Source organism: Cnephaeus nilssonii, assembly GCF_951640355.1.
Source record: "Cnephaeus nilssonii genome assembly, chromosome: 18".
Lineage (NCBI taxonomy): Eukaryota > Metazoa > Chordata > Mammalia > Chiroptera > Vespertilionidae > Cnephaeus > Cnephaeus nilssonii.
The window spans coordinates 12,669,153-12,691,599 of NC_137089.1; the positions used below are offsets into that span (position 1 = coordinate 12,669,153).

At 43.5% G+C, this 22,447-nt stretch overlaps 1 protein-coding gene across 1 annotated transcript in view; it reads right to left on the bottom strand.

Moving 5' to 3' along the window:
- RGS22 (regulator of G protein signaling 22) overlaps positions 1-20,632 on the bottom strand; it is a 102,630-nt gene extending 81,998 nt beyond the window's left edge. Inside the window, exons 1-4 of the mRNA XM_079795911.1 lie at positions 20,549-20,632; positions 20,057-20,085; positions 10,730-10,792; positions 87-308 (exon numbers count right to left, since the gene is read on the bottom strand). Coding sequence (XP_079652037.1) covers positions 87-308; positions 10,730-10,792; positions 20,057-20,085; positions 20,549-20,573 — 339 coding nt within the window. The 5' untranslated portion in view covers positions 20,574-20,632. The remainder of the gene's footprint in view (positions 1-86; positions 309-10,729; positions 10,793-20,056; positions 20,086-20,548) is intronic.
- Positions 20,633-22,447: the final 1,815 nt, after the last annotated feature.

Consider the following 22,447-nt stretch of genomic DNA (forward strand, 5'->3'; position numbering starts at 1 on the left):
TTTTACCAAGGATGAACCCTCATTGACACACCATAATCACCCAACTGTCTGTTTAGCAAGATATAAACCCAAATGCACTTTCTTACCATAACACTGTAGTTGATGTTAATGGTCTCAGCTGTAGAGGGGGCACTCATCTGAGCAGGGTTAATATCATTCTTTGCTTTTCGTACAACATCATAGATGGGATTGCGAGGTTGCTGGCTTTGTAGAATTCTTTTCAGTTGCTTTTCCAGAAGTTGTGGAGCATTGTTAACTACTTCAAAAACTCCATAATTCACATTAAACCTAATTGCCTCTGAAAAGGTCTGCAAAATGAATTGTGGAAATATGTCTTTACATTTTTAAAAACGAGAAACTCAGTTTTCAAGACTTGATGTTTACATATACAGTACACACACACACACACACACACACACACACACACACACACACAGTTTCGTGTTTTTAATCCTTACCTCTTCCCGTTAGGAGCATGGAATCTACTGACTACAGGTAAGGGAACGCACTTATGCCAGGAGGTAAGTGTCAGGGTGCATCATAGCAGCAATGGCCTTTGCATACACATCCTACCTCTGTGCTTCTTTGTCACTAGAAATAACTACACACCTGGTCTCTATGAGCAACGTTATTCCGTTAGAAGTGGGTTGATTGTTAGGTAAGAATGAGTAAAAGAAGAAGAAATAACACTCCTGTTGTCTTTTCATCTCCAGGAGCCACGGGTTGCCTCCAGCACACGCCCCTACCATGGCCAAGGAGCTGAAGTCTCCCTTGTCCAAAGGAGAAAATTAAGTACAATATGTTCTTCATTTAAGACTATTTCAACACCATTCCTCCCACTGAGACGAAAAAAAGTGAAAGATAACATTCTGAGCTTTTCTCAGTAATTACCAAATGCTGCCAACTTTTATTTAAAGTCAGTCAGTTAACGTACAATAGTCATGAGTCTTAAGAGTTTGCCTGCTTGCCAGTGAGCAGCACTGACTCTGGGCAAATCATTGACATGATGGGGCTCCATTTCCATCACAAGTGAAGGGTGGGTTGGCTGTGCCTTTTCCCACTTTCCCTCCAAACCTAGAATCGGGTCCCCTTTTCTGAACGTTAATTTGTTTTGAGATTCCTTCAGTGAGCTGCCTACTCATGTGGACTGATTTATATTTTTAGCCAGTTTGTAAAAGACCTTAAACCCTCCCCCTTGGATTGGTCACTGTCCTGGGGCAACATTAATTCTTTCAAGTTTTACTAAGAGATTGCTAGATATACTATAATTAAAATTTAATAAATGGCAGGATATTGTAAAATTAGAGTTAGAAATATATATATGTGTGTGTATAAGTACCCATATATGTGTGTGCATATATATTTTACTTATTTGTTTATTTATTTTTTTAATGTCAGATGATAGTACATGTCTAAAGTCTCACTATTTCCCTACGGAATTTAAAGTACATGGACAAATAGTGTTCAATATGAATGTCAGTCCACAGTTCAAAAGGGCTCAGGGCTAAGATTTACCCTCAAAATGACAAGTGTAGCTCAATGGATAAGTAACAATATTTAGCAGTAAACTGTGAATAAGGTTTCTTCAATAAATATGTTTCATGGGTTGCCCACTGCATCTGTCTTTCAAACATGGGATTCAAACAGGCATCAGTTACCTAAAAGTCAAATATTATCTCTGAAACTGACTATCACCAGACTAAACAGATTTCTGGTCAGGGCATATGTCTGGGTTTGGGGCTCAATCCCCAATAGGGGGTGTGTAGGAGGCAGCCCATCAATGGTTCTCTCTCATCATTGATGTTTCTCTCATTCTCCCTCTCCCTTCCTCTCTCTGAAAATCAATAAAAACATATTTTAAAATAAAAATAAAAATATCTTAAAAGCCCAGTTGCAGTAGATCTCTAAAAGTCCCTAATAGCACTATGATTCTTAATTTCTCAAAGTACCAAATAACTGACTCAGAGCTTCCCCCAGTTCACATATTTCAATAACAAAACTTTTGAATGAGCAAATGCCAATTATTGTCTTAAGCAAAGAGGATACAAGATGAATTACATATTGTCCCTGCCCTTGAAAAAACAAGTACATGGTCACTGAATTTTCCTTAAGATGAAAAGAGTAAACAAAATACTGAAATACTAAGTTGAAATTAATGTAACATGCAAATGTTAAAGGGGAAATCTTTCCACAAAGATCATAGTAGTAATACTATCTAGTGAAGTTATTGTACTTTACAAAGGTGTCAGCTAAACCACAATATATCTAGAAAAGGATTAGCAGAATAAGTAAATGGAAGTAATGTTGGGCAAATTCACTTTTTGAAAATTTAACGTATAAAATTTATCATATAAAGAAATAATCCCTAAGTGCCTTCCACATTTGATACTCCATCAGTCCATGATTGTCTCTCCAGCAAAAAAAAGACTTTCTGCTCTCTAATGAGCTCGCCCAACTCCATTGTTCCTTTGATAGTTCATTAATTTCTTCAATAAGTATTTACTGGATCCTTATTAAATATTATGATAGGTGATATGTTGCTACATTTAGTGAGCCAAGCCAGAGCATCCTCCATAAAGCCCCAACTCAAATGGGTGAGACGTGGACCCAGTCTCCACGCATGCTGATCTAACAGAGGAAAGATGTGTGATGCACAGAGACCCTAAGCACTCACCTGCGCGGGGAACGGGCCCTGCAGCCAGCACACAGGTGAAATCATATTCATGAAAAATTATCTCCTGAAGACGCCCATAAAGTTCAATGTTGTCCTATCTCTCAAGAAGTTGATCACAGTCAGTGTTTCTGCTAGTATTGAAAGGGGTCACTGATTCTTCAGTTAGGGATCAGATAAAAGCACTGGGCTTGTGCTTAAAGCTCATTATTCAAAAATATGTATTTTTCACACTAGAATCTCCTCCACATAAGATGACTACACTGTGAGAGGCAAGAAGGATGGGACCCACGGAGGGAATGGCAGGTCCTCGCCTTCCATCTCACACCTCCCCCAGGAATTCATGGATTGGTACATGTGGTTTTATGGACGGGTACAACAGACAACATCATCCTCACTTTTTATATCACTTTTGCTCTCTCTGCAGAGCACAAATAATTCATTTTGAGTAATAATGCATGAATATTGCAACTCCACTTTAACACATAAAAGCTACAATAGAAGTATGTACAGCCCGGCCGGTGTGGCTCAGTGGTTGAGCATCAACCCAAGCACCAAGAGGTCACCAGTTCAATTCCTGGTCAGGGCGCGTGTCCAGATTGCAGGCTCAATCCCCCATGAAGGGCCAGCAGCAGGCAGCCAATCGATGTTGCTTTCTCATCGATGTTTCTCTCTCTCTCCCTCTCCTCTCTCTCTCTAAAACCAATAAAAACACTTAAAAAAAAAGAAGTATATACAATGTAGAGTGACGACTCAAAAAGATTCATGAACTATCTTTAGGAAATAAGGAGGTGTGTAGAGAAAACTGAGTCTTGAAGAATGAGCTGGCATTCTCATCTGGCAGAGAAGAGAGAAAAGGGAATTCGGCAAAAGAAACAGCAAATGCCTCGAGACACAAGAGCACAAAAGAACGGAGCATCTGTGAAGAACTGCCAGCAGCCTGGCGTTGCTGACGCTTGGTATTCAAGGCGAGGAGAACAGAACAGCAGCCTGGAGAGCCCTCTAGCAGAGGACAAGTGCATCCCGGACCTTCTAGGGTGTGCTGTGGCTCTCAGCTTCCTCTCCCACCTCAGTGGTTCTCGGAGGATGTGCCTGGACCAGCAGCATCACCAGGGAACCTGCTAGGAACGCCATTCTCAGGGCCCTCCCTCTAAGAAGAAACTCTGGGGATGGGCCCCCGAATCCCGTGTTCAACGAGCCCTCCGGTGGTCCTGACCCACGCTGCAGCTTGGGAATCGTTGCTTTAGGATGGTGGGGAGGCATGGAACCCAGGTTCAGACAAGCGTCAAAGCCTCCTGCTGACGGTTACTTCGTGCTGACTCTCATGTGTGTTCATACATGGGCGGCGGGGTAGCCATCTCTATTTCCCACAAGGAGAAACACCTGCTCTTTAATTATTACGCAAAATCCTGCCCTCTGCTTCAATAGACTCTCACACAGTGAGTTCTTCGTTTTCACCATTCCTAAGCTTACCTATAAGACTCCCCAAATTAGTTTAGCATGTGACCGTAAATGACGGGGAAGGTGGGGAGACAGAAATGAATGAGGAAGTCTGAGGAGGCCAATCTAGAAAACACTCAACCCTGAATCATGTAACAGGACAAGTCTTCAGTCTGAGCCTCAAACCCAATTCTCCACAAGCTGTCAGAGACTGACCGCTCTTTCCCTCACTTACTTTTCTTATTCCAAGGGAGTCCTTTTCTAAATGCTCTAAAACGAATTGAGGTTCGTGAAAGCTAACTCTGTAGTACCCGTCATCCGTGTGCAAAAAATATTTTCACAAAAGAAACAAGTGCAGGAAAATATTTTTGCCACAATAAACTGCTGGCTCCACATGTCTTTGAAAAGAGGGGCGGGGACACCCCTGTGAATAATTAGTGATGGGCTTACACTGCCAGCCCAGCACCACTGAAACTTACAGGGTGCCAAATTATTTAGCTGAACAATATTTAAATTAAAAACTAATGACTAGGTTAATTTAATACATGTTCATTTCTGGTCCAACTCTGTCTCTACTAATTGAGCTCCAAAAATCTATATTTTTAACATGCATACTACTCCGTGAATGAAAAACATCTGAACACTTGAATATAACAAGTCAGTTACCCATCACAACTTCTTTTAATCTAAATTTTATTGTCATTTTAGATGTTTAACCATAAACTATTTACTGGACTACTCACCAATGGGATGAAAGGAATAATGTGCCACATAAAATGCGTAGAAAATACCCTTAGTCGGTAAAATGAGTTACACGAGTAATCTGAGTGCTTCGTGTTTGAGCTACAATGCTTATCACCCATCGGCATATACTAGAGCTCCATCAACACCTTTAACCAATCTCTGAGCTTTTACGTTTTGTCAGGGGACGACCCAAGCCCTTCATCCCCCTTCATCCCACTCATTCTCCAAATCTATACCCTTCCTCTTTCTTCCTCTCTCTCACCCCTTACTGAACAGTCCACCGAACATATATAACTTTCTCAGAAAGCTGTAAGAAATTATAATCGTTTACAGATTTTTTTTTTTAAAGTGTGGAGAATCCGTCCAAAAAAAAAAAGAAGTTATGGTAAAATTCCAAAGGGACATAGCTAAGCACGGTCTGGCAAACACATGACATACCTATCCTTGCAGGGAGGGTATGGAGCAGGCCACCCCTTCAGCTTCTGCAGACCATAAATGTCACAAACATTCTAAACCACCCACAGAGGACCAACCTAAACCGGTATGTGGGCTCATCAGCTCAATCCCACAACAGTCACTGAGCATAAAACACACAAAATAAGACCAAAAGGGGGAAAAAATGTTTTCACACTATAGCCCAGAAGAAAACTTAATAAGCAAACACTTGTCCATAAAGAGTTGACAGCAAGAAACCTCCCAGACACCACATGAAAACAATATCTGAATGTGAACCTGGCGCCAGAACAAACGGCACGGAGTTATGAAAGCTGGGATTTGGAAAGTGCCATAATTATTTATAATAGCAGCAACTGTCCTGGATTCCCCTCATCAGGAAAAGAGCGTGGAGGCAGGCTACCAGCCATCAGTTCTGGATCTCACAGCGGGTCCCCAGGGAGCCATGGCGTAATGGAAAGAGAGCGGAGGAGGAGGTGGCGCGCCTGAATCCCAGGCCTATTTCTGCCACCATCCGGTGATGGTGGGACCAGAGCCGGGACCCGGCCCTGAGCGGGTCTGCCTAGGGCTGGCCGGTGGAGTGTGGGTTCTTGACTTCAAGCAGAAGAGATTTCACAGTACGGGGCCAGGGGAAGTTCAGAGGACGTTTGTGAAAGCCGGGGACGTGAATAAGAAAGGGCTGGGGAACTGAGCCCAGGCTGGCTGCTTTGGCTGAGAAGTCAGAGAGAAGGGGGCCTTGGGGGCAGACCCAGGGGGGTTGCCAGGGATGACCTGCCACTGCCCATTGCTGCCCTGGTTGCAAGCCTCGTGGGGTCCCTTAGAGTTTAGGAGGTGCATGCCTGTGGGGGAAGGAGGGACGGGGAGAAGCAGGCATGCTCCTGGGAGAGAGAGCAGGCGCTGGGACCTTCGTTTTGAGGGATTTTAAAGGATGAATGGTTGAGGAAGATTTTAGGAGAGGATCTCAATAGAATATGTGTCAGCTTTATGGCTGATGGACCAAAATGAGGTTTATTCTCTAACTTCATTGTCCTTCGGTGTGGTTGGCAAATGGCACTAATTGGATTTCTGTATCTGTCTCCCTGAGCAGGGTGGCTGGGGAGGAGAAGTGCAAACCATTTACTCTTAAGTGTCCCTGGCTTAGGGCAGATAGGATTTACTAGACGGCTGAACTGCTGTTCCTCTATCTGTCTCAGTTTCCCTATCCGGCTTGTCCTGGCTCACTAGCCTGTCTCCATGGGACCTTGGGCATGTCAACTTCTGATAGAGAAGTATCAGCAATCTAGATGACCTAAGATTTTTAGATTGAGAATGTTATAGTACATATCTCTATATGTTCTATATATCTCAGACTTAGGTTGTAGGGGAGTGTGGGAGGGGGTGGGAGAAGAGGGGAGGCAGAAGAAGAGAACATTAGAAGGCTTATTTATTTCTCCCCTCTAACATAAAAAAATTTTTTTAAAGAAGACTTATTTATTTCACAAGTATCTTACATGGGAGATGCAGAAATAAAAACATAATCATCCTGCAGCAGCTTTGGGAGATACAGAAGAAAGGGACCTATCCTTGGTCTCGGGAAATTTACAATGTAGCTCCTGAGATAAAATGAAGAGAAGGAATTAATCACGCGCTCCTTAGTTAGAAAAGGCTAATCTGCCACCCAATTCCTGAGTGCCCTGTAAATTATTTCCCCAGATGGTTTCCTAACCTACACCTGACTGTCTCCAATCACGGGGGGTTTACTCCTTCACAAGCCAACCCATTCTCGTGTTAGAAAACCAACTTTAAGCATCTTTCTTCTAGTGCGGACAAATCAGTTTCCTCAGAAATGCTGGAGGCCCTGGTTCTGCCCTCTAGCTTCATAGACTATGTCAACTTCTCTTCCTCAAGCAGATCCTCAAATACTATACTAGTATGTGGAAAGTTCGGCTCCATTCCAACCCCTCTGTGCATCCCCAGCCAGGTTCAATACCCACACTTCTTTCAACCCGTCCTCATCTACTTTGGTTTCCAGAGCATTCATTAGCTGAGTCTAGTTTGGCAGGACAACTCAATATATGGCACCATGAACGGAACACGATATTCCAAATCTGGGCTACCAGTTATATCCAATTAAAAAAACAAACAAACAAACAAACAAACAACACAACATTCACTCTGTGCTCCAGACTAATGTTTTTCTTGATCTTAACTATACTTTTATTAACGCACCCTAAAAACCCATTAGCTTTGTTTGTTTTAGCCCATTTCAGATGACCATGATAACAATGAGGCCAGATTCTATAACAGATAGTGACCCAAACTATCAGTTAATCCCTCTGTTGCCAGTTCTAGAGTCATTAAAGGGCAGTAAGGCACGCTTTTGAGCCATGTGGGCCTGGGTGGACAGCCATTTACTAGCTCAGTGACCTAAAATTGGAAAAAACAACAACACTGGTTCACTTGCCATGTTTCATTCAAGTCTCTGATTTTTTAAAGTCAAAGCCAATGACAGATTGGCGTGGCACAAATTATCCTCCAGATTAATAAAGATCCACCCATCTAATTAAAGAGTGACTGTCCCTCGTGTTCCAGGAATAGAAGAGGAGGTGGTCTAGCTATGTAGGCAAAGGAAAGAGAAGTACCAGCTCTGGCCCAGGCACTTTATATATATATATCGCCTCATTTCACAACAAAAGGTTAGATAGTTCTATTGCTTTCATGGACAATAAAAATCAAGAAATTGAGTAATTAAGAAATGTGTCTAAGATCACAAGGGTGATGAGAGGAAGAGGCGGGCTGAAACACAGTTCTGCCTCACTCCTGTGACTACCCACTGCACTGGGAGACGAGCACAGGACGAGGATGTGGTTAAGGGGCGTGGGGGTACACAGGGGAGGAAGGACGGCTATGTTAGGCACACGTCTACGAAGCTAGAGATAAAGCTAGCAAAGTTAGGTGGAGGCCAAATTGCAAAGGGTCTTGAGTTCCATACATAGGAATTTGGACTTCAATCTGTAGGCTATTGAGAATCAACCCCTAACTGGCTATGGTTAGTGAGCCATCCAAATATTGGAAAGCTAATCTCAGAGACAATAATTAGGGCTTTAGAGATGTTTCTGAAAGCAGCACCCGTTGGAGCGTGTGTTGGGTCTATTGTTTTAGGCGGAGTTGGGAGGGAAAGTTTTCTGAACAGGAGTGATTAAGTCAGGAAGAAAGTGATACACATATCTGAGGGAAGAGCATTCCAGGCTGAAAAGCCCTAAGTACACTGGCGTATTCCAGTTTGAGAAACGTGAAGAAGGCCAGTTAGGCTGGAAAAGAACTATCAAGGGGGAAATAAATGAGTAGGAAATAAAGCTCAAGAGATGCCAACAGCCAGATCACACAGGATTTTGGATTTCATTCTTAGTGTAATGAGAAGACACTAAACAGAGTTTCGAGCCAGAGGTAACATGATTCAATTCTTATTATTATTTATTGAAATCATAATACATTACATTTATGGTTCCCTAACATAGCTATCCATAACTATACCCCCCCCCAAAAAAAAAGAAATTAGTTTGGCATATTTATTCTCAGTAAACCCATGCCAGCTTCTAATTCTTAGCTAAGCACTGATAAACCAAACATTACTAATCTGTTCTAGAATCCTGCCAGGAACTTGGTTTAGAATCCATCATTCCTTCTCCTCAGTGCCTTTTGGAAACCTGTGACAACTTTTCCCCTTCTCCCATCTTGTGCTGTGAAGCATGGGGAGTCAATAGGAAGGCTGTGTGGTACCAAATGTAGTTGCAAAGAGGGAGAGAGGGAGGGAGGGAGGGAGGGAGGGAGGGAGGGAGGGAGGGAGGGAGGGAGGGAGGGAGGGAGGGAGGGAGGGAGGATGTAAAAGCAGAAGCAGTCCAGGTGGGCTGCATGAAATATATGAAAGCTAGAGATAAAGGTATCTATCAGTTGGAGTGGGATGAAAACCATGATTGCATAGACAGAGTTAAACAGAAATCACTCTGTGATTTCACATGAAGTCTGAAAGAAAACACACAAAAAATGGTAACATGTATTCTAACTGGATGGCAGGACTATGGCTGATTTTTTTCTCACATTTTAGGTAAATTTCCTATCCTTCTGTCATATTGCTTCTGACATTTTTAAAGATAGACTTTTTTTTAAAAGGAAGGCAGGCAGCCCTGGCTGGTTTGCTCAGTGGATAGAGCGTCGGCCTGCGGACTCAAGGGTCCCAGGTTCAATTCCAGTCAAGCGCATGTACCCTGGTTGTGGGCACATACCCAGTAGGCAGTGTGCAGGAGGCAGCTGATCGATGTTTCTCACTCATCAATGTTTCTGACTATCCCTTTCCCTTACTCTCTGTAAAAAATCAATAAAATATATATTTTTTTAAATTAAAAAAAATAAAAAGGAAGGCAGGCAGGGAAATTTATTTTCTGAAGCAAGTGAGAGTCAAGATAATCATAAATCTTGAGACAATGAAATGCAAATCTTGAGAAACTGAAATCAGACCCAATAGAGGGATTTTCGTTTTAGTTTTAAACAGCTTTATTGAGATATAATTGTTGTCTTGAAAATAATTCTTAAAAGTGTGGCCTTCTTGAGAGGTAAGATCACAAGACCTGATACACAGTGGAGCCCTTAACCCCTCCTGGCTGAGTCCGTTACCCTTCCCCACTACTCTTTTCACAGAATTCATATGTATATTGATTTCAGAGAGGAAGGGGGAGAGATATATATATAGAAACATCATTGATTGGCTGCCTCCTGCATGCCTCAGACTGGGGATGGAGTCTGAAACCCAGACATGTGCCCTGACCGGGATTAGAACCGTGACCTCCCAGTTCATGGGTCGATGCTCAACCACTGAGCAACACTGGCTGGGCTTCTTACATTTTTTTGATATTCTATCCTTAACTCCTCTGTTCGAAACCTAAAATGGTGCCAAGTATAAATGTATCAGATTTAGTATAGAACTCTTTTGATGATTAGAAAAACTCTAGCTTTCTTCAATACAAATAATTCCTAAATATGATTCAAACCCAAATTATTAACTCCATAAAAAGATACAAACCTACGTAAATGTTTTAATTAAAATATATATATTTTAAATCCTTACCCAAGGACATGTTTATTGATTTTAGAGCGAGGAAAGGAAAGACAGAAAAAGAGAGAGAGAGGGGGAGAAAGAGACATCAATCGGTTGCTTCCCCTGTGCCCTGACCAGGGATCAAACCCACAACACCCTGTCGGGGATGGAACCCGCAACCTTTCTGTGCCCAGGACCACGGGACAATGCTCCAACCAACTGAGCCACACCAACCAGGGCTATACTTTTTAAAAAATATTATCCCTGATAAATTTGTCTTACAAGATAACCCAGTGATTACAATATTTTGCTTTGATAATATATTCAATAGAACATAATAATACACTCACTGGAAGGCTTAGGAATTCATTAAAGTAGTCCACAAGGAAATCATCTGTTGCCAAAGAATCTTCCTGCAAAAAAACAACAACATAAAAATACAATGTTATGCTTATACTAAGATGTTTTAAAACATGCCAATATTATTCTCTAATTCTGCTATCAATAGATTATATGTAGATCATCAGTCAGTCAACACTGAGTCCTCACTGCAAGCTGACCAAAGTGCTACAACCTCTGAAGGGAGAAACTGGAAAATAAAGTGGAGCAGCCCCTTAAAATGTACTCGCCAATGTACAGAACATGTGAAACAGAACATGTGAAAATATAGCACACTTAAATGAAACATCAACAAATACAAAATACTACACATGGTAAATTTCCCACAGACTTATTCAATTATATACTAGTATTTAATAAAAAATAAGGGCAGAGCAATAAAGACAGAACCAATGATTTGGGGTGAACATGAAACTGCCTAATGAAAGTGATAAGCGACGTGCAGAAAATATTCTACTGCTTCCCTCTGAGAAAGAGATACTTCAGTGATCTGGGGGCCTGCTTCACTTTTGCGTGAAGAAACTTTGACAATGTATGTGTTCAAAGAGTAAAGATTGTATACATTTTTTCCATAACTATTTCATCCCCCAACGTAGTCACTTTTAAAGTTGGCAAAATTGGAAAGCCACTGCCAAGAGCAAATTCTCTCTTCCAAATAAAACACCTTATTTTATTAGTAATTGTTTCCATTGTGTCAAAAGCACAACCTGGCATACTCTGTTGTATAGTACATGTGTTTATTTTGTTATTCATAATTATATTTCAATTTCACAAATCTAACATGAAAGTTGATAATATGACAATGCTATTATTTCCATATGGCTGATTATTTTCTTTTTATACTGACCTTTTTTTCCAAAATATTTTGAAGTACAGCGTAAAAGTAGAAGGAAGAAACAATAGTATATTAAGACCTACTTTAAAAAATAGATTTCCAGCTCTAGCTGGTTTGGCTCAGTGGATAGAGCATCGGCCTGCAGACTGAAGGGTCCTGGGTTCCATTCCAGTCAAGGGCACATGCCTGGGTTGCAGGCTCGATCCCCAGTAGGGGGCGTGCAGGAGGCAGCCGATCAATGGTTCTCTCTCATCATTGATGTTTCTATCTCTCTCTCCCTCTCCCTCTCCCTTCCTCACTGAAATCAATAAAAACATTTTAAAAAATAGACTTCCAGGGTAATTTCTTTAGGTAATTGTAGGATTGAGATGGAGTTATAATCACTTACAGGATTTATACCAAGGAACTTATTAAAATCTGAACTAATGAAAATAACAACAACAAATTTAGGATCTCATAAATCTACCACCGCCATAACGGCACCTTAGTAATGTATTCTCAACGTTGTGTTTGGCAAAGATCTAATAAAGCAGAACAAGGAGGATAACATTTGTTTAGCGACGTGCAGGCCTAAGGTCGCTAAACAAATGGTGGCAGCTATAAGGTGAATAACCTTTCAAATTTTACCTTTCCAAATTACTTTAATCTTCTGGACGTTATTTCGTGAACTATGTAGTTTCTGCTAACTCTCAGGAGAAATCAATTGAATTCAATAAAAATGTTTTGATCTCTCAGGTAGAAAGCACTGTGCCACCATAAGGGTGGCCAAAGTCTACACTACAGGCTCATGATCACACACCTGCAGATGGAAGAGCAGTTTTCATTGCAACGGTAGCCGAGTGCAGCCCCTTGTTAGTTTTTTCTAAAATAGACATTTTTAATTTTTAGCTGTAAAACAGAATGTGCATTTCATAGAGTCAGATACACCTTATTACTGCCTAGAATGTGGCCAGCCACATGGCCAGCAATTTCTAGATGATCCTCAGCTTCATATAGTCACTTCCAGATGACTCACACTTCTAAGAGACTCCAGCTCAACGCTTTGCAAACTATCTGTGATGAAGTACCTGTTTTGTTTTGTTTTTTCCCCTAATCTATTTCACATAACTTTTGTAAAATACAGTTAAGAATGAATTACTAGAAAATGAAATAAAATATATACATAATACAGGACCATTTTAAAAAATTAAATTCAATAGATACCAACATACTCTGTCAAATTACCATAAAATTTCTGTTTCCTCTCAATTTCTGAACTCATCTCGACAGGAATTGGTAAATCTCCGGTGGTACCCGTCTGCCCCTCAAGTACTACTTGGCACTGCCCTAACTAACCCCTCGGGGAGCAGTTTGCTTCCAGTTCCCACAGGACCCCGGGAAACCAAGCCACACTGCGGGAGCATTTCCTGCAGTGTGGCTCGGTTTCCTTCAGTCACATCCTCAGGTTTGCACTCACAACCATGGAAATTTCAAAGTATCATTCAAATACATCAAAACCTGTATTTCTTTTCTGAAATTGCATCTCACTTTCCACCAGTATTCAACCTCAGTGCTTCTGCTGGTGACAGGGCAGGTGAATGGAAGGAAGTGTAGTCTACCATCTGCTCAGTCCTCCTGTCTCTCTTCGATGGGCAGGCCTGCACGTCGCTAAACAAATGAGCACAGTTTCCCATTGCAGTTCTACTAATTCAGTGTGCCCCGGGATTGTGTCGCGTTAGTAACAAAGGCTCTTGTGAAGCAATGAGGATCTGATAAAGCCTTTGTTCTCGAAACTTTTAATTTAAAAAAAATTAAATGCCTTGATCTGAAGAAGTAGCTCAGTTACTCTCAGTAAGTTTCCACAATTCAGTCACGTGGTCGTATTAAAATGAACTAAGTCTCCATATTCAGGTTTAATATCTATAATAATAGAAGTGTAATATGCAAATCGACTGAATAGCCAAACAGCAGAAACCATCTGGATAATCACGCTATGACACCAATGGTACCAGGCCAGCCCAGGCAGGTGCGATGCGATTGGTCGGGGGGCCCACCATTGCCCCACAATCGCCCCGCAGAGGGAGGCCCAGGCCACCAGCTGGGGGGCGATTGATGGGGGGGAAGGAGGTTCCATGATCGCCCCAAAGAGGGAGGCCCAGGTCACCCTCGGTGGGGCGATCCATGGGGGTGGGGGGCTCTGTGGAACCAGGGAACTGGGGGGGGGGGGGGGTGACGGTGGATGCGGGCAGCGCCAGGCCAAGGTGGGGGCGGGCAGGTGGCAGAGGATGGGGCCCTGGGGCTGTGAGGGCCCTGGCAGCTGGGGCTGGGAGGCAGCTGGGGTTGGGAAGGCCTACCCCTGCACAAATTTTGTGCATCGGGCCTCTAGTGTTTCAAACAACCAGTGATGGTTAATGATGCAATCAGGAAGAAAACTGAGTTACAATCAATTCCTCCATTACACCATTCCATGAACCTGACTGCAAAATTTGCAACCCAGATTCTCTGCTCAATGATGCGATGGAAGGTGGAAACATTTCTTCAGAATCAAATACACAAAATTGCAACCTGTCTTTTCATGTATTACAGGTGTGCCTTTTCCGTTTTTAGTCCAAACTTCTCAAAGTTCTTCCTGAAAGAAGGTTAAGCAAAATAGCTTATATGAGTTTGCTAATTATGGTAGGTCATTTTTTTCCTTCAAAAGTTATTTTTCTGCACCTTCAAACCAGATAAACTACAATTACTTTACAACTGTAAAAAAAGAAAAATATACATTAAAAAAATGTATAAACAGGAAAGAGGACATAAAGTAAATACAGACAAAAAACAATAGTCCAAGAAAGAATATAACAAATGCCACAAGAAAGGTACACTATACACCATTTTCTCCCAAAGGAGGAAAAGGTATTGTCTAGTAGGAGGAATCAGCAAATGGGAAAAACGGCATTTGAAATGCATTTTAAAGAATTTCAAAATCCATGAAAGCAAAACGAGTAAAGGTGGTCACAGTTAGCTAACGGCAAAAATAGAAAAACAATCCAAGCTTCCAACTTCCTTCCATGCTAAACCAAAGCCATTTATCTGATTTCCAAGGTAGAATCCTAAACGGTCACATTTTAGACTGGGAATGCTATCACCAATCAGGGGATAGGACAGACCGTATTTCCAAAATTACACCTATTTTTACTTCTTCCTAAAATATACTAAAATGTTTCTCTTTCCTAAACAAACCAATCACTAGACCAGAGCTTCCCACCAGGTGTACAATGACACCTAGCGGTATGCGGACGCTGGACTCCAATGGGTCAAGTAAAAGTGGACCTTTTCAGTCCTCAAGGCAACCGGCACAGCACAGATGACTGGAGCTCCCAGGATGGTGATCTCTGGGCAACCCTGTTTGGGACTCCTCAGATCCAATTCCCTCCCCTAGAGATGGTGATTTATGAGCCTCATCCCACTGCTCTGCTGTCAGACACTGAACATAGCCAGGGAGTTGCTCAAGCCCCTGGATATGGATTTATTGGCTAGCTACAGAACATACCACTGCCCCATGAAACTGCTGGAGGAGTTTCCATCAGAGGTGTCCAAGAAGACAGACCACAGCCGAAGGTGCTGACAGCTTGGAGGAAAGGAGGATGGGAGATCCTGGAAGGCTAAGGTGATGGCCCCAAATCATTGCATTCACATATACCGCATATTTCTGTCTGCTGGCAACTGATGGATCCTTGGAGTAGTATCCAAGCTAGTCACAAGGTCATTGCTCAAAAAAATGTATGTATATATTGCAATAAGAGTTTGATCATTATTTTGAAATATTTTTATATAAAAATTTTTATTGACTTCTAATTCTATTTGTTTATCTTTAGAAATTTTAACATATTTGTCATGAAAAAAGAAAGAACTGTTAAATTTTAACTCTTAGAAATTTGAATGGTAGTAAAAAGAAATAGTCCAAAAAATGTTAATACCTATTAGGTGATACAGTGTCTCATCAATAGAGACTATTCAAGGATTTTATAAGGATCACAATTAAAATATCTTGATTAGGAATTGTATAAAGTCACTTCAAACATAAAATCTGATATTAAAAAGTAATGTATTTATGTATGGCTCTAAGAAGATAACTGTAGAAGTCACAGTAGCAACCTTGTATAGATTTAAAATATTAACAATAACAATGGAAGTCCTTGTCTCATGTATGGTGTAGTTTCCTTCAACTGCAGCAGGACATAAAAGCAAACAGCAGTGCCTTTCCAGGGATTACCCAATAGGTCCTAGCCTTTTTTGTCTGGAAATTTACAGTGTCACTAGGGATAGAAGAGCCACAGACACACAGTTAACTATAAGACAAAGAGAAATTTACATTTCATTTGGAATTGTGTTCATTTAGAAATAAAAAAATAATAAAACATCAATAATAATAAACAACAGTTTGTAATCACTTACTAAAAAAAAGTTATGTACCCCCAAAGTGAAATTAAGGAAATAATTCCATTTGCAATAGAATCAAAAAGAATTATTTAACCAAGGAGGCAAAGACATGTATACTGAAAACTATGTATCATTGCTGAAAGAAATTAGAGTAGACATAAATAAATAGAAAGACATACCATGTTCATGGATTGTTAAAATGACAATACCACCCAAAGCAATCAATCTATAGATATAAATGCAACCTCCATCAAAATTTCAATTATATTTTATTTTTTGCAGGAATAGGAAAAAAAAAACACCTAAATTTCTTATGGAATCTCAAGGGACCTTGAATAGCCAAAACAATCTTGAAAAAGGATAAAGTTGGAGGACTCACATAATCTGATCTCAAAACTTACTACAGTAAGCAAAACAGTGTGGTCATGGCATAAAGACCAACATATAGACCAGTGGTCGGCAAACTGCGGCTCGCGAGCCACATGCAGCTCTTTGGCCCCTTGAGTGTGGCTCTTCCACAAAATACCACGTGCGGGCGCGCACGTACAGTGCGATTGAAACTTCGTGGCCCACGCGCAGAAGTCGGTTTTCAGCTCTCAAAAGAAATTTCAATCGTTGTGCAGTTGATACTTGGCTCTGTTGACTAATGAGTTTGCCGACCACTGATACAGACCATTGGAATAGAACAGAGAATGCAGAAATAAATCTTCTCATACACAATCAAATGATTTTCAACAAGAGTGCCAAGCTGATTTAGTGGGAAAGAACACTCTTTTCAACAAATGATACTAGGAAAAACTGGCTATCCTCATGCAAAAGAATGAAGTCAGTTCCTTACCTTATACTATCTACAAAAATTAACTCAAAATGGATCAAAGATCCATGTAAGAGCTAAAACTATAAAATACTTAGAAGAAAACATAAGGACAAATCTTCATGATTTTGGATTGGCCATGCATTCTTCCATGACCACATTGAGCTGCAAGGGAAGCTAGACAATGTAGACTTTATGTCTAGTATATTATATGGAAAAGGGTAGAATGGATTTGGGGGAACAAGAGATCTTTGCCACGTACTTTTTTTCTAAGACTATTAATGAGAAAAATATTTTTAAACTTCTGAAAAACAGAGGGAAATATATATATGCAAGACATATGAATTATTTAATCGACAGATAATACTTGGTGACATTATGAATTTGAGGATTTAAGTTGCAAACTGGTCTCAACTGAAAGATGCCCAGAGTTCAAAAGCAGTCTGGACGAGTTTAGGTTGGAAAGGTTTCATGGAGGAGATGAGCTGGGTGGTGAAGAATGTGCAAGATTGTGAAATAGATGGGGTAGGGCAACTGAGACGAAACTTGACAGCAAAGGCAAGGAGGCTAGCTGGGCAGTTTGGCTGGGGCAGAAGCATGTGGAAGTACTTTATAAACCAAACACAGTGTGAACACTGTCTTTATCATACAGAAAGTATTGGGAGGTGAGGTTAAAAGAAGGCTGAAGCCGTCCAGAAAACCTTGAATACGCAAGGGAGGCTTTTGTCACTCTGGCTCTGCCGGTCACTAGATGTGTGGCCGCAGGCCACGTCGAGCTCAGTGACTTCCTCATCTGGGACACGTGGGTGAAAACCACCACCCAACAGAGCTGCTTTGAGGTCAAATACTAGCATCTAGTCAGCATTCAATAAATAGTAGGATTAAGAAGAGATGTGAGTAGTCGAGTAACATGGTCATTTTTTAAAGAGTTGGTAGCCATCTGGTAGCCAGGGTAAGAGTGACGTGAGGCCCTGGCCGGTTTGGCTCAGTGGATAGAGCGTCGGCCTGTGGACTGAAGGGTCCCAGGTTCGATTCCGGTCAAGGGCACATGCCCAGGTTGCAGGCTCGATCCCCAGTAGGGCGCGGGCAGGAGGCAGCTGAATTGATGTCTCTCTCTCATCGATGTTTCTGGCTCTCTATCTCTCGCCTTTCCTCTCTGTAAAAAAATCAATAAAATATATTTTTTTTAAAAAAAGAGTGACGTGAGAAGGAAAATCTAAAGTTAGACAGCAAAGCAATCTCATCCGGCATAGCTGACGCACAGAGGATTGCACTTTATGCTTTAGGCCAGTGGTCGGCAAACTCAGTCAACAGAGCCAATATCAACAGTACAACGATGGAAATTTCTTTTGAGAGTCAAATTTTTTAAACTTAAACTTCTTCTAACGCCACTTCTTCAAAACAGACTCGCCCAGGCCGTGGTATTTTTGTGGAAGAGCCACACTCAAGGGGCCAAAGAGCCGCATGTGGCTCGCGCGCCGCGGTTTGCCGACCACTGCTTTAGGCAAAGAAAAACTGGAGTTGGCAGAAGGAATTTTGGAGGCAGTGATATCAGCTAGGAGTATTGCCAAAGTCCAGGCCCAGTATTGCCAAAGTCCGGGAGGGCCTGAAATAAGACAGTAGCTGTGAGGATGGAGAAGAAGATCTGGCTATGAAAGGAACGTGCAGGAGCGAGGTGAAGGAAAGGAAAGCAAGGCTCCGGCTTAGGTGACTTTGTATTTTCTTGGTTTTTGATCATTCTCTCAGGGAGAGGTAAGTTCCGTTTAGACTGTTGAGGTGGTGCAGGGACATCCAACTGATGAAGCTCCCCATTACCCCATGGATACAGAGTCCTGACAGAAGAGATGTTTGGGCCAGAGGCGTGAAGGGTGGAAGCCCTGGGAAATAAGGGAGGCTGAAGCTAGCAGAAGAGGAGCTCCCCCCAAGAAAGCCTGGAGAACAGAATCCTGAGGAAGGTCAACACTTTCACCAGCAGAGGAAAAAAAAGAGCCAGAAGGGGGGACATAAAATGAGAGACGGAAGAACTGGGAGACGGTGGCATCAAAGGAACCAAGAGGAGGAGTGACTGATAAAGGCTTCAACAGTTACAAAGCCCTGAAAAGATCAGAGGACTGCTCCAAGGTTAAGTGTGATGTCGCCGAGGGCTCCTCGGAGCACGAATGCTGGAGTTGCATGGGAAAGGTTAGCTGGCCCCAGACATGCTGACCGCTGGCTGGAATGAGGAATAGTTCAGGAGGCAGCTTAAAGAAATCTGCCGCTTACACAGTTACACCATGGCAAGGAGAAGATGGAGGCGTTGCTGACATCCTCTATGTGCCTCTCGCCCTTGGTCTCTCTCTGAGTGGTGGACCAAAGGCCTGGAAGGACGAACGCGGAAGGTGCGAGCAGGCACAGCCCTGAGCCTCTCCTCTGAGCCCCTGCCAGACTGTGAACTTCTCAAGACGCATCCTCAGCATCGATCACTACACTGTGAATTTAGAAGGTGCTCGTGTTTGCTGAATAAAAAGCCAAAAGCAGATAAGATAATTGGCCAACAAGAGAAATAAGTGCCGGAGGACATAAGCACATAATACAGAGAAGTCGCTATAGCTCTTGAAATCCAATTCAGACGATAGCTGCGTAACCTTGGGCACGTTCATTAAATCCACAGGAAGAAAGACAAGAAAACCCATCCTCAGTATAGTACTTGCCTACATGACAATATACATAATGTACTTGGCCAAGTACTCATTGTTACTCAGCTCTCCGGAAGTCTGACGTGAAAACATTTAGTACATTTTTAAAGGAATCATAACTATACGTTGACCACTTATGTTCAATCAACACCATCAAATGATGTTTACGACGACCAGGAACTGCATAGCCACATCACGATAAAACCATGGATATGAAACTTACCTCTCATAGAATTTCATTAAAGCGTTTAGAGACATTAAATGAGGCCATTTATGTAAAAAAAAAAAAAACTTGAACAGTGAATAGCATCCACTGCAAAGATCAATTAGCCCCTTCTTTAAAATGTACCTGGAAAAAGGTCTGGTACTCGGTCAGCACCATTGTCACTAAGCCAAAGCTTCTATTACACTCATTTGGCAAAAAAAAAAAAAAAAAAAAAAAAAGAAGGAAAGAAAATACACAGCTTTCTTTCTACATGTATGATTTGCTATTTTAAAATAAAATAAAAGCCAGCGGAAAAACAGCAGGCCTCCAAATCGTACTTACAAAGTCTGCTTCTGTCAGAGTTGGTGGCTCTGAAACGAGATAAAATAGTACATTATCGCACTCACATCGGATTTCCTTTTAAAGCAAGTGAAACCACCTGACACGGGGGGCGCTCAGGGCCAGGCGAGCCCTCGTGCGCGGTCTGCACGGGACTGAACCTGACGCCGGAGCTGGAGGGGAAAGGCGGGGGGAGGCCTCTGGGGCCGCGGGGTCACGGGCTCCTGGGGTGACTCCCGCTCCGCAGCGGAGAAGGAAGCCGATGAACAGAACGTGGTGCCCTCGAGGGAGGCAGAGTCCGCGGGGGACGCGTGGGGGTGGGGGGAGGAGGTGGTGGACACCCTAACCACACGCTCTGGGGAAATGGGGGGCCGGGGGGGGCGTTTTCCGGTGTTTGGGAGGGGGACGCGGGCGGGGACAGGAACACCGGCGGGAGCGGCGGGTGGGGGCGCCGTCCGCCCCGTCCGCCCCGTCCGCCCGCGGGCCGCCACCTACCAGCGGTGAGCCGCTTCTCGGGCATGCCGCCGCCCTCGCGCTCCGGGCGCCCGCCGGGCCGTCAAGGCGCCAGCGGCGTCGTCGGGCCCAGCGCCCCAGCGCCGCTCAGCCCGGGAGCGCGGCCGACGCGGACACACGGCCCGCCGGTGCGGCCCCGCCCCGCCCGCCCGGGTTGCCATGGAGCTTAGACAATGCGGGCGCGGAGCAGCGGGCGGCCCGGGGCCGGGGCGCGGCGCCTGAGGCCGGGACGGTGGCCAGGCTAGAGACGGGGACCACGCGCGCCCCGAACCCGAACCCGAACCCGAACCCACCGGGCGCGGGTCCCCCCAACCCCCCACCCCCACCCCCAGGGCCCTGGAGACGCGCGTGGTTACCGGCCGGTTCTCCCCAAACCAGAGGCCGGCCGCGCCGTCCAGGCAATGGGATGACCCACAGGGAGAAAAGGGCCGCTGGCGGGAGGGTGCGGGACTGGGGACCGGACAGCGGCCCTGAGAAGAGGAGGGGGCCGGGAACGGTGGGCTCAGGAGTCTTCTTGATGATGGAAGAGGACGTTGGACACGCATCTCTCCAGTTCGTTGCCAGTTGTACGGATAACCAGCGAATATTATTCATGTGCTCTCGGAAGCAAGTGTGAAGCCAGACCTTTCCCGGATTTTTGCTCCAGTTGGTTTGGGCTGCTGCATTCTCAAGATCTCGAAGCTTTAAAAATTACCCGAGGAGGCCGTTGTAGAGGGGACAGTAAATTTAGGATGCTTGGAGTGTATGTCCCGGAAAAACTGAGGTTGGGTTTAAGGGAAAAGTGAAATTTGAAACAACTTGTCATTAGAAAAAAAAAAAAAAGGAACATTTAAGTCATGGTCAACTCAAATTTCCAGCCCAGCCCTCTCTCCCTTTGAGCCCAAGAACCCTAAAGCCAACTGCTTGCTGTACACCATGCTGGCTTTTCCTTGCATGCTCCCAAATCCAAATGTCCAAAAGGAAATCTACATTTTCCTGCTCCTCATCTTCAAATTTCACCTTCCTACGAAAACTCCAAGTTCAGTGTGGAGTACCAAGTGGCTCAAAGCAAGAACCACCTACTCAGCCAAGTACTGGGTCCTAATTCTGTGGGAGGTTAGTAAGAAGCGAGGGAAGTTCCTTGACAGGTGGAATAAGGCAAATTGAGACAAAATAGTTAAACAAGCCAAACAATTTACAGTCAGCCAATCACAAGGTTTTATCTTTCCCAACTGAGGACACTTGGGAGCAGCAAATGGTTTACACATTCCAGACCTTGCCTGGGCGGACCGGCTTCAGTCCTGGGCCCTCTTCAATAACGTTCTTTGATAATAAAACCAACCAGAAAGTAACCCTAACCCCTCTATACACACATTTTGACGAAATCAACATATTGAAGGACACACCTGCAAAGCTAATGAGTATTCTGTTGGGACCCTCTTCTGAGACTTGCCCTAGGATCCCCACTGACCAGAGAGAGAGAGAAAAAAAGCCTCAAGACAAGGAAGCTATGGGCCACACGCCCACGTCTTGTCTCTCTGCTCTTTTTCTAAGGTCCCTATGAGGCTTGCATCCAGGGGAGCAGTGGGCAACAGCAGCTGGTCCTGGGCTTGCCCCCTGAACCTGTCTCTAGGGCCCCTTTTCCTCTAACGTAGCAGTGAGCTCACTTCGGTCACTGTAACTTTATTTTCTCAGAGAGCCAAAGCAGTCCCACCTAGACTCTCTCCTGTTGCTGCTTCTATCCTAAGCCTTGCCTTCGTTTCACTGTCCCCAGCTTGAATAAACGTACTCTACCCTCAGCGCACTCTCTCTCGCTAGAGTATGCCCACGCCTAGTATCACTGCTGTTTTTCTCCTAAACTGTCAGGGACCCCACGAAACTTGCAACCAGGGGAACATAGGG